The sequence below is a fragment of the Bos mutus genome, chromosome 10 (assembly GCF_027580195.1).
Source record: "Bos mutus isolate GX-2022 chromosome 10, NWIPB_WYAK_1.1, whole genome shotgun sequence".
In the NCBI taxonomy this organism is placed as follows: domain Eukaryota; kingdom Metazoa; phylum Chordata; class Mammalia; order Artiodactyla; family Bovidae; genus Bos; species Bos mutus.
This window is the reverse complement of record NC_091626.1, coordinates 13,942,563-13,958,607: the sequence shown is the minus strand read 5'-3', so window position 1 is coordinate 13,958,607 and position 16,045 is coordinate 13,942,563. Positions and strand designations below refer to the sequence as shown.

At 38.3% G+C, this 16,045-nt stretch overlaps 1 protein-coding gene across 2 annotated transcripts in view; it reads right to left on the bottom strand.

The window, feature by feature from the left end:
* MAP2K5 (mitogen-activated protein kinase kinase 5) overlaps nucleotides 1-16,045 on the bottom strand; it is a 280,907-nt gene that overhangs the window by 233,676 nt on the left and 31,186 nt on the right. For both annotated transcript variants that reach the window (XM_005893296.3, XM_005893295.3), the window contains exon 4: nucleotides 1,452-1,521. In XM_005893296.3, coding sequence (XP_005893358.1) covers nucleotides 1,452-1,521 — 70 coding nt within the window. The remainder of the gene's footprint in view (nucleotides 1-1,451; nucleotides 1,522-16,045) is intronic.

Sequence of the window (16,045 nt, the reverse complement as noted above, 5' to 3'; positions counted from 1 at the left end):
ATTCTGGACAAAGAGAAGTAAATATTATGGGAGAAAAGAAATGAAGACCCAAGGCATTGGAATTACAATAATCCAGGGTACTGTACTAGGGTTTGCTACAAGAGAGCTATAAAGTTATAAAGCAGGAAAGCAATTTATGGAAATGATTTCAGCCAGTAAAAAAAAAAAATATTCCTCATGGAAAAACAGTTCTGAAATTTCCCCAAATTCTCTTGTCTTGTTAAGAAATAATTTGCATCCTGTTATTGGCCTGATACATAGAAATGGCAACTTTTTTTTTCTCTTTTTTTTCAAGTTTTAGTCTTCAGGTACAACAGAACTGAATTATAATTGTTTCAGACATGTTATCAATGGCCAAGTTTTATTTACTCACTTAGCTCTTTAATAAGTTATTATCAATACTTTACTAAATACTCCTAAGCTGGCTGCCCACCTTAATGCTAAAAGAAGAGCATTACTCTTGAACCCAGACCTTCTCATGGGCTGGCCCCGAGCCAGCTGCCTTTGGAGACTTCATCAGTGCAAATAGCAGTCTACTGGTTAACTGAGCCATTTAAACTTCAGAGAGTTACAGGTAATGAAAGTCTAGAATGCCTAACTGGAAAACTCATACCATGATTATTTGTACAGTATCAGTTAACGAAGGTAAGTTTAACTTCTAATTATTTTAATTAAGCTGTTTCTAGAAGACTCAGAAATTTTCTTATCTGTTTCATCAGTTAGAAAACACAGACTTCCAAGTAGGGCAACGTATAATGGGTGAAAGACTTAATGGTTTATATAATTAAACTGTTCTTTTTCACCATTATTCAAACTTTGAGGAAACATTTATATCCAGTTGAGCAATCATATCTGTTACAAGGCTAGTACTATCAAACCTAAAGGGAAAAACAAATGATATGACTCACCAAGACTCACTCTCATCAGCTCATATTTTTTGAGACTTAACAATCAAATTCCTATTTAGGAGGATTTTCAATTATTTAGAAGATGTATCCCCCCCAAAATCCAGCACCAAACATTCCACCAAAATATCTCTCCTAAAACCCTCTAGTAAATCATGGCTTCTACACTAGCTGAGAGCTTTCTCCTTAATAGCAGCTCTGGCTACCATCATGAGCCACAATTTATAAATATACAAAATTAAAGTCATTCATTTTCCTTGGTTTAGAAACCATGTGGACCCCCAAAGAGTTCTTTAAGCGAATGTAAGTATGCACGTCAAAAACAAAAAACAATCTAGTTAGTTTAATTTACTCTACTAAATTAGATATTTTATCTGCCATAACTATAATATAGCCTGCAATCCCATGGTAATGAATACGTCTTTTGTTTTTTCAAATTAAGAGCTAAACATCATGTTATGTGCATTTAAACCTTTGGAAAACATAACTGTTGATGAAACAGTTTGCTGAAATAATCATTGTTGATTAGAATTTGTTCAACATTACCTCTTGGAAATATCTGCAGAGGCTCTATTAACTGTCCATTTACTTGCTGTTCCATTATTGTAGAATAATACTGCAAAGAGATTATAGAAAGAGATTACTCAGTAATGTATGAACACTGGAACAGACACTTATGGGTTGTTTGATTCACAGTACTTTTGTAAATTGCTGGTACATACATATCAGCCTAGAGAATTCTTTTACTCTATTTGCACATCAAACTGACTATGGTGGATACTCAGAACTGAAAGTCCAGTATAGTGTTATCCTTCACACTGTCTTTAGGAGTAAAAATGGCTGATGAAGACTTTAGGTTAGTATCTGATCTCTAGAAATGTTTTGAAAATGATATATATTAAAAATGACACAAAGTATTTTAGTAGAAATTTCTCAAATTGCCTTTTGTTCTTTTTCCCTGGACTTTACAAAGCAAAATGGAGATGCCTCATATTCAGTTTGGACCTATATGCCAGTTAGTTAATCAAACATTATTCATATTTGTATATAAAATGTACAGACAATGGAAATCAAAATCACAGAGACTGTGTAACAAGCAAACAAGATATGACCCATCCAAAGATAATAGGATTAACATGATAAAAAGGTAGCCCAGTTTCAAGCAAGCATAACTTTCATGCTTTAATCTTCTAAAATACTTTCAGTTCAGTTCAGTAGCTCAGTCGTGTCCAACTCTTTACGACCCCATGAATGACAGCATGCCAGGCCTCCCTGTCCATCACCATCTCCCGGAGTTCACTCAGAGTCACGTCCATCAAGTCAGTGATGCCATCCAGCCATCTCATCCTCTGTCGTCCCCTTCCCCTCCTGCCCTCAATCGTTCCCAGCATCAGAGTCTTTTCCAATGAGTCAACTCTTCGCATGAGGTGGCCAAAGTACTGGAGTTTCAGCTTCAGCATCATTCCTTCCAAAGAAATCCCAGGGCTGATCTCCTTCAGAATGGACTGGTTGGATCTCCTTGCAGTCCAAAGGACTCTCAAGAGTCTTCTCCAACACCACAGTTCAAAAGCATCAATTCTTTGGCGCTCAGCTTTCTTCACAGTCCAACTTTCACATCCATACATGACCACTGCAAAAACCATAGCCTTGACTAGATGGACCTTTGTTGGCAAAGTAATATCTCTGCTTTTCAATATGCTATCTAGGTTGGTCATAACTTTTCTTCCAAGGAGTAAGTGTCTTTTAATTTCATGGCTGCAGTCACCATCTGCAGTGATTTTGGAGCCCAAAAAGAAAAAGTCTGACACTGTTTCCACTGTTTCCCCATCTATTTCCCATGAAGTGATGGGACCAGATGCCATGATCTTAGTTTTCTGAAATACTTTTAGTATAGATCAAATTTCACTTTAAAAATTTGAGCATGAAAAATAAAGTTCCAAATTCAAAAAGCTTTCATACAGCATCATAAACACGTTCATTCAGTAGGCTGTATTACAGTCTGCTCCTATTTTCCTTAATATGTTAATTGATGAGCATATTTCCACCTAACCTGGAAATGGCTTCTGTGCCCTGACTTCTTTCAACACTTGACAAACAACAAAATGATGTTCTTGGTGGAAAATATCAACAATGAAAACCACTGGTTTTGTGTTTCAAGGGACTGTCAAAGAGCAGAACTCCCCTTCTGTACTTGTTTCTATATTAAAAACAAATGCAGGGACTTCCCTGGTGGTCCATCCGCCTTCCAGTGCAAGGGACGCAGGTTCAATACCAGGTCGGGGAACTAAGAACATGCTGTGGGGCAACTAAGCCCACACGGCAACTACTGAATCCGTGCACCTCAACTAGAGAGAAGCCTGAGTGTTGCCGTGGAGAGCCCACATGCTGCAACCAAGACTTGATGCAGCCAAAAATAAGTAAATAATATTTTTTAAAAACACATGCATATTTCCTTTTTAACTATCACATTTCCAGAAAATTTCTCTTTGATAATCATTATTTGTTGACATTCTTAAAAGTTTCTTTTTAAAAAACATGTACATATATTTTCTTATTGCTTTTATGTACATTAAAATTATCACAAGATTGAGTTTATTCTTCCCTTAGAAATAAAAGGGAGTTACAAAATTCCATATCATCTTTAGAATCACAAGTTAACAAGTCTAAGAATCCTCACCCTAAAAACAAAGTGAAAGTGGATTTTTGATGGCTATGGGCTAATAGAAGGATACCCTGCCTTCTGAGAGCTTTCAAACCATAAAGGAAACTGATCCTTTCCCTCTATGATGTAAAAGTATATATACACAGCATAAGCATGTGATACACTCTCTGGAATACATACTAAAGCAAATGTCTTTCAGGAAACTATATTCCTTAAAATCACAGAAATATAGTGCTCGCCATTACTCAAACAGTGATGACAAGTAAATGAAATATCAATCTTGTAGGCTGTCAACCTTATGGGACAGCAATAACTGTTAACAAGTAGTCTGGAAAAATTGTCCGAAAATGACTTGTCCTCAGCACACAAGTATTTGAGGTTTCCATGGAAAATTAAGATGCCAGTGGCTATTTGAAACATTGCTCAGGTATTCTTTTTAATGGGAAATTTGCTGGTTATTGATCCACGGCATGTACCCTCTTGCTTCTGGAAGGCTGCAAGCAACTTTCCAATCAGTAGCTGTCAAAAAAATTACTGCCTTTTTATACTGATACAAGACAACAGCAGTGGTGGTGTTCTCCTATACCTAATGCTTTTCTTTAATTAACTGCTATGTACAATAGGTTAGTAATTTCAGTTACTACTTGACCACAGTCCTAGAAATCAAAACAAATAAAATATCCTTATGCTTTATCTAACAAATTAATTACAGTTGTCTGAAACTGGTGCTTGGGGTCAAGTTTGAAAACAAATAACCTCACATGTAAAGGGTCAGAACAGGTGCAAGGTATTTTTTTCCTACTATAAAACCTTGCATGCATGAAATTGACCTGTTTTCCAACTTTATTTATTTACCTCACAAAATATATAAATAAAAATGGTTTCCCTTTCATTTCTGAGCTGCGCCAAATCAACTGGCAAGCCATACATACTTTTATAACCATTGCAGGAATTTTTTTAGCAATCTATAAACATCTCTTTGTACGCTGATTAACATAGTCACAGTAATGATATTAAGCATGCCACTTGACAATTTCTTCAAAGCAAGTGGTTAGGATTTGTTTTTTATTTTATTTTATTTAATTTTTTTTTATTAAAAAAATTTCAGGTATACACGTGCTCCCCATCCTGAACCCTCCTCCTTCCCCCTCCCCATACCATCCCCCTGGGCCGTCCCAGCGCACCAGCCCCAAGCATCCAGCATCGTGCACTGAACCTGGACTGGCATCTCGTTTCATACATGACATTTCACATGTTTCAATGCCATTCTCCCAAATCTTCCCACCCTCTCCCTCTCCCACAGAGTCCATAAGACTGTTCTATACATCAGTGTCTCTTTTGCTGTCTCGTATACAGGGTTATCGTTACCATCTTTCTAAATTCCATATATATGCGTTAGTATACTGTATTTATGTTTTTCCTTCTGGCTTACTTCACTCTGTATAATAGGCTCCAGTTTCATCCACCTCATTAGAACTGATTCAAATGTATTCTTTTTAATGGCTGAGTAATACTCCATTGTGTATATGTACCACTGCTTTCTTATCCATTCATCTGCTGATGGACATCTAGGTTGCTTCCATGTCCTGGCTATTATAAACAGTGCTGCGATGAACATTGGGGTACACGTGTCTCTTTCCCTTCTGGTTTCCTCAGTGTGTATGCCCAGCAGTGGGATTGCTGGATCATAAGGCAGTTCTATTTCTAGTTTTTAAGGAATCTCCACACTGTTCTCCATAGTGGCTGTACTAGTTTGCATTCCCACCAACAGTGTAAGAGGGTTCCCTTTTCTCCACACCCTCTCCAGCATTTATTATTTGTAGACTTTTGGATGGCAGCCATTCTGACTGGTGTGAAATGGTACCTCATAGTGGTTTTGATTTGCATTTCTCTGATAATGAGTGATGTTGAGCATCTTTTCATGTGTTTGTTAGCCATCTGTATGTCTTCTTTGGAGAAATGTCTATTTAGATCTTTGGCCCATTTTTTGATTGGGTCATTTATTTTTCTGGAGTTGAGCTGTAGGAGTTGCTTGTATATTTTTGAGATTAGTTGTTTGTCAGTTGCTTCATTTGCTATTATTTTCTCCCATTCTGAAGGCTGTCTTTTCACCTTGCTAATAGTTTCCTTTGATGTGCAGAAGCTTTTAAGTTTAATTAGGTCCCATTTGTTTATTTTTGCTTTTATTTCCAATATTCTGGGAGGTGGGTCATAGAGGATCCTGCTGTGATGTATGTCAGAGAGTGTTTTGCCTATGTTCTCCTCTAGGAGTTTTATACTTTCTGGTCTTACATTGAGATCTTTAATCCATTTTGAGTTTTTTTTTGTATATGGTGTTAGAAAGTGTTCTAGTTTCATTCTTTTACAAGTGGTTGACCAGATTTCCCAGCACCACTTGTTAAAGAGATTGTCTTTAATCCACTGTATATTCTTGCCTCCTTTGTCAAAGATAAGGTGTCCATATGTGCGTGGATTTATCTCTGGGCTTTCTATTTTGTTCCATTGATCTATATTTCTGTCTTTGTGCCAGTACCATACTGTCTTGATAACTGTGGCTTTGTAGTAGAACCTGAAGTCAGGTAGGTTGATTCCTCCAGTTCCATTTTTTTTTTCTCAAGATCGCTTTGGCTATTCGAGGTTTTTTGTATTTCCATACAAATTGTGAAATTATTTGTTCTAGCTCTGTGAAGAATACTGTTGGTAGCTTGATAGGGATTGCATTGAATCTATAAATTGCTTTGGGTAGTATACTCATTTTCACTATATTGATTCTTCCAATCCATGAACATGGTATATTTCTCCATCTATTAGTGTCCTCTTTGATTTCTTTCACCAGTGTTTTATAGTTTTCTATATATAGGTCCTTAGTTTCTTTAGGTAGATATATTCCTAAGTATTTTATTCTTTTTGTTGCAATGGCGAATGGAATTGTTTCCTTAATTTCTCTTTCTGTTTTCTCATTATTAGTGTATAGGAATGCAAGGGATTTCTGTGTGTTGATTTTATATCCTGCAACTTTACTATAATCATTGATTAGTTCTAGTAATTTTCTGGTGGAGTCTTTAGGGTTTTCTATGTAGAGGATCATGTCATCTGCAAATAGTGAGAGTTTTATTTCTTCTTTTCCAATTTGGATTCCTTTTATTTCTTTTTCTGCTCTGATTGCTGTAGCCAAAACTTCCAAAACTATGTTGAATAGTAATGGTGAAAGTGGGCACCCTTGTCTTGTTCCTGACTTTAGAGGAAATGCTTTCAATTTTTCACCATTGAGGATAATGTTTGCTGTGGGTTTGTCATATATAGCTTTTATTATGTTGAGGTATGTTCCTTCTATTCCTGCTTTCTGGAGGGTTTTTATCATAAATGGGTGTTGAATTTTGTCAAAGGCTTTCTCTGCATCTATTGAGATAATCATATGGTTTTGTTTTTCAATTTGTTAATGTGGTGTATTACATTGATTGATTTATGGATATTGAAGAATCCTTGCATCCCTGGGATAAAGCCCACTTGGTCATGGTGTATGATCTTTTTAATGTGTTGTTGGATTCTGATTGCTAGAATTTTGTTTAGGATTTTTGCATCTATGTTCATCAGTGATATTGGCCTGTAGTTTTCTTTTTTTTTGTGGCATCTTTGTCAGGTTTTGGTATTAGGGTGATGGTGGCCTCATAGAATGAGTTTGGAAGTTTACCTTCCTCTGCAATTTTCTGGAAGAGTTTGAGCAGGATAGGTGTTAGCTCTTCTCTAAATTTTTGGTAGAATTCAGCTGTGAAGCCGTCTGGACCTGGGCTTTTGTTTGCTGGAAGATTTTTGATTACAGTTTCAATTTCCGTGCTTGTGATGGGTCTGTTAAGGTTTTCTATTTCTTCCTGGTCGAGTTTTGGAAAGTTGTACTTTGCTAAGAATTTGTCCATTTCTTCCTTGTTGTCCATTCTATTGGCATATAATTGTTGATAGTAGTCTCTTATGATCCTTTGTATTTCTGTGTTGTCTGTTGTGATCTCTCCATTTTCATTTCTAATTTTATTGATTTGATTTTTCTCCCTTTGTTTCTTGATGAGTCTGGCTAATGGTTTGTCAATTTTATTTATCCTTTCAAAGAACCAGCTTTTGGCTTTGTTGATTTTTGCTATGGTCTCTTTTGTTTCTTTTGCATTTATTTCTGCTCTAATTTTTAAGATTTCTTTCCTTCTACTAACCCTGGGGTTCTTCATTTCTTCCTTTTCTAGTTGCTTTAGGTGTAGAGTTAGGTTATTTATTTGACTTTTTCTTGTTTCTTGAGGTGTGCCTGTATTGCTATGAACTTTCCCCTTAGGACTGCTTTTACTGTGTCCCACAGGTTTTGGGTTGTTGTGTTTTCATTTTCATTCGTTTCTATGCAAATTTTGATTTCTTTTTGATTTCTTCTGTGATTTCTTGGTTATTCAGCAGCGTGTTGTTCAGCCTCCATATGCTGGAATTTTTAATAGTTTTTCTCCTGTAATTGAGATCTAATCTTACTGCATTGTGGTCAGAAAAGATGCTTGGAATGATTTCTATTTTTTTGAATTTACCAAGGCTAGCTTTATGGCCCAGGATGTGATCTATCCTGGAAAGGTTCCATGTGCACACTGAGAAAAAGGTGAAATTCATTGTTTTGGGATGAAATGTCCTATAGATATCAATTAGGTCTAACTGGTCTATTGTATCGTTTAAAGTTTGTGTTTCCTTGTTAATTTTCTGTTTAGTTGATCTATCCATAGGTGTGGGTGGGGTATTAAAGTCTCCCACTATTATTGTGTTATTGTTAATTTCTCCTTTCATACTTGTTAGCATTTGTCTTACATACTGCGGTGATCCCGTGTTGGGTGCATATATATTTATAATTGTTATATCTTCTTCTTGGATTGATCCTTTGATCATTATGTAGTGACCTTCTTTGTCTCTTTTCACAGCCTTTGTTTTAAAGTCTATTTTTTCTGATATGAGTATTGCTACTCCTGCTTTCTTTTGGTCCCTATTTGCATGGAAAATCTTTTTCCAGCCCTTCACTTTCAGTCTGTATGTGTCCCCTGTTTTGAGGTGGGTCTCCTGTAGACAACATATGTAGGGGTCTTGTTTTTGTATCCATTCAGCCAGTCTTTGTCTTTTGGTTGGGGCATTCAACCCATTTACGTTTAAGGTAATTACTGATAAGTATGATCCCGTTGCCATTTACTTTATTGTTTGGGGTTCGAATTTATACACCATTTTTGTGTTTCCTGTCTAGAGAATATCCTTTAGTATTTGTTGTAGAGCTGGTTTGGTGGTGCAGAATTCTCTCAGCTTTTGCTTGTCTGAGAAGCTTTTGATTTCTCCTTCATACTTGAATGAAATCCTTGCTGGGTACAATAATCTGGGCTGTAGGTTATTTTCTTTCATCATTTTAAGTATGTCTTGCCATTCCCTCCTGGCTTGAAGAGTTTCTATTGAAAGATCAGCTGTTATCCTTATGGGAATTCCCTGTGTGTTATTTGTTGTTTTCCCTTGCTGCTTTTAATATTTGTTCTTTGTGTTTGATCTTTGTTAATTTGATTAATATGTGTCTTGGGGTGTTTCGCCTTGGGTTTATCCTGTTTGGGATTCTCTGGGTTTCTTGGACTTGGGTGATTATTTCCTTCCCCAGTTTAGGGAAGTTTTCAACTATTATCTCCTCAAGTATTTTCTCATGGTCTTTCTTTTTGTCTTCTTCTTCTGGAACCCCTATGATTCAATGTTGTAGCGTTTAATATTGTCCTGGAGGTCTCTGAGATTGTCCTCATTTCTTTTAATTCGTTTTTCTTTTATTCTCTCTGATTCATTTATTTCTACCATTCTATCTTCTAATTCACTAATCCTATCTTCTGCCTCTGTTATTCTACTATTTGTTGCCTCCAGAGTGTTTTTAACTTCATTTATTGCATTATTCATTATATATTGACTCTTTTTTATTTCTTCTAGGTCCTTGTTAAACCTTTCTTGCATCTTCTCAATCCTTGTCTCCAAGCTATTTATCTGTGATTCCATTTTAATTTCAAGATTTTGGATCAATTTCACTATCATTATTCGGAATTCTTTATCAGGTAGATTCCCTATCTCTTCCTCTTTTGTTTGGTTTGGTGGGCATTTATCCTGTTCCTTTATCTGCTGGCTATTCCTCTGTCTCTTCATCTTGTTTAAATTGCTGAGTTTGGGGTGTCCTTTCTGTATTCTGGCAGTTTGTGGAGTTCTCTTTATTGTGGCTTTTCCTCGCTGTGTGTGGGTTTGTACAGGTGGCTTGTCAAGGTTTCCTGGTTAGGGAAGCTTGTGTCGGTGTTCTGATGGGTGGAGCTGTATTTCTTCTCTTTGTTCAGTCGCGCTCCTTTCGAAGAGTTGGATTGCTTTTCTGGGTGCCTGATGTCCTCTGCCGGCATTCAGAAGTTGTTTTGTGGAATTTACTCGACGTTTAAATGCTCTTTTGATGAATTTGTGGGGGAGAAAGTGTTCTCCCTGTCCTACTCCTCCGCCATCTTGGCTCCTCCCCCAGGATTTTTGTTTTCTACAATTCTTCCAAATCCAAGGAACATTTTATCCCGCTAAAATACAGGGTTTGATCTGTGTTCATATTAACACAGAATTTTGTGTTCCACACTCCAAAGTAACTCACCCTCAAGGGCAAACTATAAAGGGTAGTAAGTAAACCCATGGCATGGGCCCACCCTAGGCAAATGACCCCTCAGGAGCAAGCCTGGTGACAGCTGAGTGGCTGCCAAGGGGGCTCGGACCTTAGGCCACTGCTCACATGGCATTCCTCAATGGACAAGGATAAAACGTGGGCCATGCACAGTAGCTCCTGGCATGCAGCAGTCCTGATGAACCGCAAGGCCTGTGCTGCCCAGAGAGACGAGCAAGGCACTGAGACGAGTTAGAGACTCGAGCCCTGGGATTCAGGACTGGCCACTTTCAACTGATGACCTCAGTGAAGAAATGCTCACGGTGTCTCAGCTTACTCAGCTGTAAAATGAAGGTGGTATGTACTCAAAGGATTATTGTAAGACTCACACAAGAAAATATGAGAGCATTTAACAAGTTATAAAGCAAATTCCTTTTAGATCTTCATCCTCTCTCAGGGTTTTATGTATTTTCCCTTTAGAGGGATTCTTTCCAATTTTGTTCTAAATAGTGATAAAATAAGCAATAATGACAAAGACTAGGTTTATACTAGATAAAAACAAAATGAAAAGACAACCAACCAAACTAGACAAAAATCTAAATCTTTTACACCAAGGTATTTATTAATGGTATGGTTTAGACAGAAAAGTAACAAAGTGATCATGATAACATTAATAGAGCTATAATTTGAAGTTATCCAAAAGGCTTTCTTAGCTCAACCTCTATTATCCTATCCAGCTTTCATTACCCCTAACACAAAGCCTGGCACATAGTAGGTGTCTGATACATACTGACTGAAATGGAGCCTGATACCAATTCTGCCATTTATTAATCTGCACAGCCTTCAGGAGGTCATTTAACCTCATTGAACCTTAGTTTCCTCTGAATGAGAATAAAGATAGCTTCTCTATTATATAGGGTTACTGTGAAGCTAAAAATTAAACTGCAACAATAGAACTAGTGAAGGCATTTGTAAATGGTAATGATTAATAGTTGAGAGATTTAAAAGTGAACCTCCTAACAGTGAAACAACATTAAGCACAGCACTTTCTAAGTAGAAGTGTTCTAGGATTTAAAGACACAAAAACGGTATGTTTGAAAAGTACAAAAGACTGCATTCATTCTGAACACGTCAGCGGCAGTTATAAAACGTTGTTTTCTCTGGTATCCCCTGTAGAATCTGTTACATGCAGTAATTGCAGCAATAATCAATAAGCTAACTGAGTAAAAGATTAATCAGTTTTGTGATTGCTAATGGAATCTCCAGTACCAGACTCAGATTAGTTTCAAAGTCCCTCTGAGATGTTCTTCAAAATCCTTAAACAATTTTAATAAGGATGTGACAAAGTTTAGCATAGTTATCCAAAAATCTAATTAATTTGAAACAGAGGGCCAGATTCAACAAGGGGATAACAAGTACAATTTTTGGCTTTGTTCTGTTTGCAAGTTTATCATACAGTATTCCTATCTGTTATGGACCTAATTCTAATTCTAACAGCGCAATCCAATCAATAATTACAACACTTTTTTCTTCATGGAAATCTGCCACATAAAACTGAGTTCCAATACAGCACAGTTTAATTTTACAAGGCACAAGTCCTCTGTTGAAAGGAGAGAAAACAAATAGACAACGAGAGAGATACACCTAGAAATAACTCCCACCCACTGGATACCTACTGTGTGTTAGGCTCAATACTGAGACAGAGCCCCTCAACCCCCCTGCCAAGTTTATGATTAATTTCTCCATCCAAACCTTTATTCCCTTTCTTGTCCCACCTCTGTTCCCCTCAGCATTAAGGAGTATCAAAAAAACAGGAGGGATTGAAACTTAAGTAAGACCCTTCAGGACCCTCCTGGGTTCAAAAGCCCCTCCGTGTCCTCTGTTTCTTGTTGTAGAAAAAGACTTTATTCTCCTAGGCTTCCCTGAGTTCCAAAGAGCGGATGCAAGGAGTAAACTATTAGGACAACAGAATCACAGGTCTGCTTAGTTCCTCCTGAAGGGATATTGTTAACAATCTGATGCATATCTGTGTTCTACAGAAACTGTTATATAGGGTTACTGTGAAGCTCTGAATTAAACTGCAGCAATAGATTAGTGAAGGCATTTGTAAACTGTAATGATTAGTGGTTCAGAGATTTAAAAGGGAACAGGTGGAGGATGGTGACTACCTGCTAACCACAAGCACTGGTTGGAACTGGTTGGAACTGACCCAGACTGGTTGGAACCAGAAGGTTGAGATTCCTGAAACCTTACCCTGTAACCTCACCTCCAAGCAATCAGAAGGTCCATGAGCTGATCAACTTCCTATGACCCCCATCCCTCACACTGTCTTTAAAAACCCCAACCTGAAAGCCATGGAGGAGTTTAGGTCTTTGGACCGTGAGCTACCCGTTCTCCTGGCTTGGTGCCCAGCAAATAAACCTCCACTTCACTACAAACACCCACTGCCAAGAGCGTTCTGCACCTCATTCACATGAGTCCTTGCTTGGTAACAATACTAGATATTTACATTTATTCACACCTATTTGACAAATGTCATAAACCATTTATCAGTCAACCAAGAAAAACACTCCTTTCATTCTAGTCCATGCACTCAGAACATAAAATGTTTGTTTGCTAGTTGAGAGTCAAAAGGTAAGTTATTCTCATTTATGACTAAGGATGCTAAGTGTTTGTCATGCAATGCAAATGAAATACCATATTTTATTGCCATCAATTTACTATGGTGTTTCATATTTTGGTTGTGTATTAAAATATAATCATTTCTTTTTTTTTTAAAAAAGATCAGCTATCTCCTATTTCTCATACCTCAAAAGATTGAACTAAAGTAGGCTACTGGGTGGACTACTGAGCTGGTGGAGAGCCTGGCTTCTCCACTGTCACCTGTGCGAGTGAAGCCATGTCGCCTGGCCTTTCGGAGGCCGGGGGTGGTGGGAAGGTATTAATATACTGCAGATCCTGTGCTGGCTGGTGACTTCTCTTTCTTCAGGGGCTCCGCCACCCCTCCACATTTTCCTTCTGCCTTTCTTGCCACACTGCTCAGTTTCCTGTAAGTGATTCTTTCCCCATTCCTCCTTTAAATACTCAAGTTTCCCGTGGCTTTTCATCAACCTTCCTTTTTTTATTTTATCCTCTCCCTGAGTTAACTTCAGCCACTTCGAAGGTTTCAATTACCAGAGGAGTCATTGAGACTAATTAGGAGCTGATGAATCACAAACCTTTATTTCCAGCCCAGATTTCTCTCCTAAGATTCGGAACATACCCAACTGGTTGTCCAGAGGCCCCCTCAAATTCAACAGGTCCCCACCTCTCCCACCCTCCCTCATGCCCTAGGCCTGTCTTTCAACAGATGGGCTCACCATCCGAATGAATGACATCACCATGACCTAGCCTCCCAAACCGGCTATCTGGGAGCCCTCCAGACCACTCCTTTCCTTCTTCCCCACATCTAATCCATCACCTTCTTACTAACTCTACATTCTCCCCACTGCTCAAATCCTCAAGCTAGGGCCCTCCATGATCGAGCCTACCTGCCTTTGCAACCTCATCTCAACCCTCCCGCACTGTCCATACCACACTGATCACAGGCAGTGCCTCCTAAATACACCAGGCATCCTTTCACCTGGGCCTTTAAACACACTATTCTCTCTCTTCAAACACGCTTTCCAGTCCCCTTGTCCTTGCTACTCCACCTAGACACTACTCTCTTCAGGAAGTCTTATCTGTCTCCAAAGCTAGATCCGGAGCTCCTTCTCTGAGCTCACAGAATACCAAGTGCTTAGGTATATGAGAGCACTGATCACTCTGCCTGGTATTTCTGAGTCTTTCCTGTCCTCCCACATAAAATACTCTTTCCTTTTTTGTTAACTTCCCTGACTGAACCATGAGCTCCCTGAAGGAGTGAACTATATGTTCACTGCATCTTTACCACCTAGCATAGGGCTTGGCTAGATTCTTGCCATCCCATAAATATTTACTGTATGAAAAAGCTGGCTGGAGGCTTCCCTGATGGCTCAGTGGTAGAGCCTGCCTGCCAGTGCAGGAGACACAGGTTCGATCCCTGATCTGAGAGGATCCCACATGCCACAGAGCAACTAAGCCCATATGCCACACTATTGAGCCTGTGCTCTAGAGCCCAGGAGCCACAACTACTAAGCTCCATGTGCTGCAGCTCCTGAAGTTCACGCACCCGAGGGCCTGTGCTCTGCAACAAGAGAAGCCACCACAGTAAGTCTCACACTGCAATGAAGAGTAGCCCCTACTCTCTGCAACTAGAGAAAGTCCACGTGGAGCAACAAACACCCAGAACAGCCAAAACAAAACACACACACACAAAAACTGGCTCTATGAATAAATGGGCAAATCAGTGAGTGATCTCAGGTCCCATCTCGACATTTGCCAGCCATGTGACCTTGAGAAAGGCAGGCAACTTGTTTGTGCCTCAGTATTCTCAGCTGTAAATATGAAAAAAATACCTGCCTTGCTCACCTCATAGAGGTGTCAGGAACATCACAATCAGAGAAGCTGGTATATAAGAAACATTTTTATAAAGTACTTGACAGATATCTTAAAATAGGGCACCGTGTTACTATGAATCTCCCACTTCCAAGCAACAGTACTTACAAGAAAAATGGCCATAACAATAGGGTGACGTAGAAACCACTAAACAAGACTGCCGAAATCTTCAGACCAAGTACAGAGGCAGCATTTAAGTAATGTTCATCAAGGTTGAGTCAGTATGCCCTCAACTCCCCTCAATTAGTACAGGACTATAAATAATAATACAAGTGGAAAGGTACTATAAGGAACAGTGTTTCTCCATCTGGAAGTTCATCAAGGGCATGGACCATGTCTCATGTATTTTATTATGTCTTATGCCAGAGGTGTTAATCTGGTGTCTATATGGGCCTTGGGAGATCCTTGAAATTCCTGAACTCCTAGGTGAAATGCTACACTGTGTGAATTTTCTGGGAAAAGAACAAACACCTTTCCTCACATTTTCAAAAAGACCTGTCTCCAAAAAATCTAAGAAGCTAGTAGAGTATGTAGCCATAGAGTGTACAGCACCATAGCATATGGATAATGGCCACTCTGCATATGTCCAAGGGGAGAGGCCAACAGGAAATAATACAGACATGACGACTACGTATTCTCATTGGTTACATCTCTAACTTAGTGGCAAGTCTTACATATCAACTCAAATCAAATTTATCATTCTTCTATACATTTATAACAGAAAGGTCTCTAATCTCTCCTTAGCATGCCTTCTAGCAGACAATATAAACAGTACAGTATGAGGATATACTTATAAAAAAATAAGCATGCTGGCTTTTCCTATTAATGATAAAATTCTTAAATTCCTGTTTTGTCAATACTCCAAGCATACCCCATTATATGTAGCTGAGTCAGTAATTACAGCAATAATCAATAAACTAACAAACTATTTGCAGTCCATGGTTATATCATTTAGTTTTCCTGGTAAAGAACTCAACAACCTTAACTCTGTCAGATGGCTACAAATTCAGTTACAACAATTACACTCAGCTATGTCATCAATTATACTTTCTTTGAATTATTTCTTATACTTTACATTTAAGATATATCCCTTCTATGATGCTCACCTCTTAAAAAGCACACAGCAGCTCCTTAGTCAAAAATAACATATGAAGCTAATCTATTTTGAATACCAAACAATAACTATCTTTATTATCTGGCTTCAATCCCTGAAAACTCATTTCCTCTGCCTTGAGGTGACTACAAGGCACACATGTTCTTTCTTAGATGACTCTAGACCAAGGGTCCACATATGGCCATGGACTGATTATATGA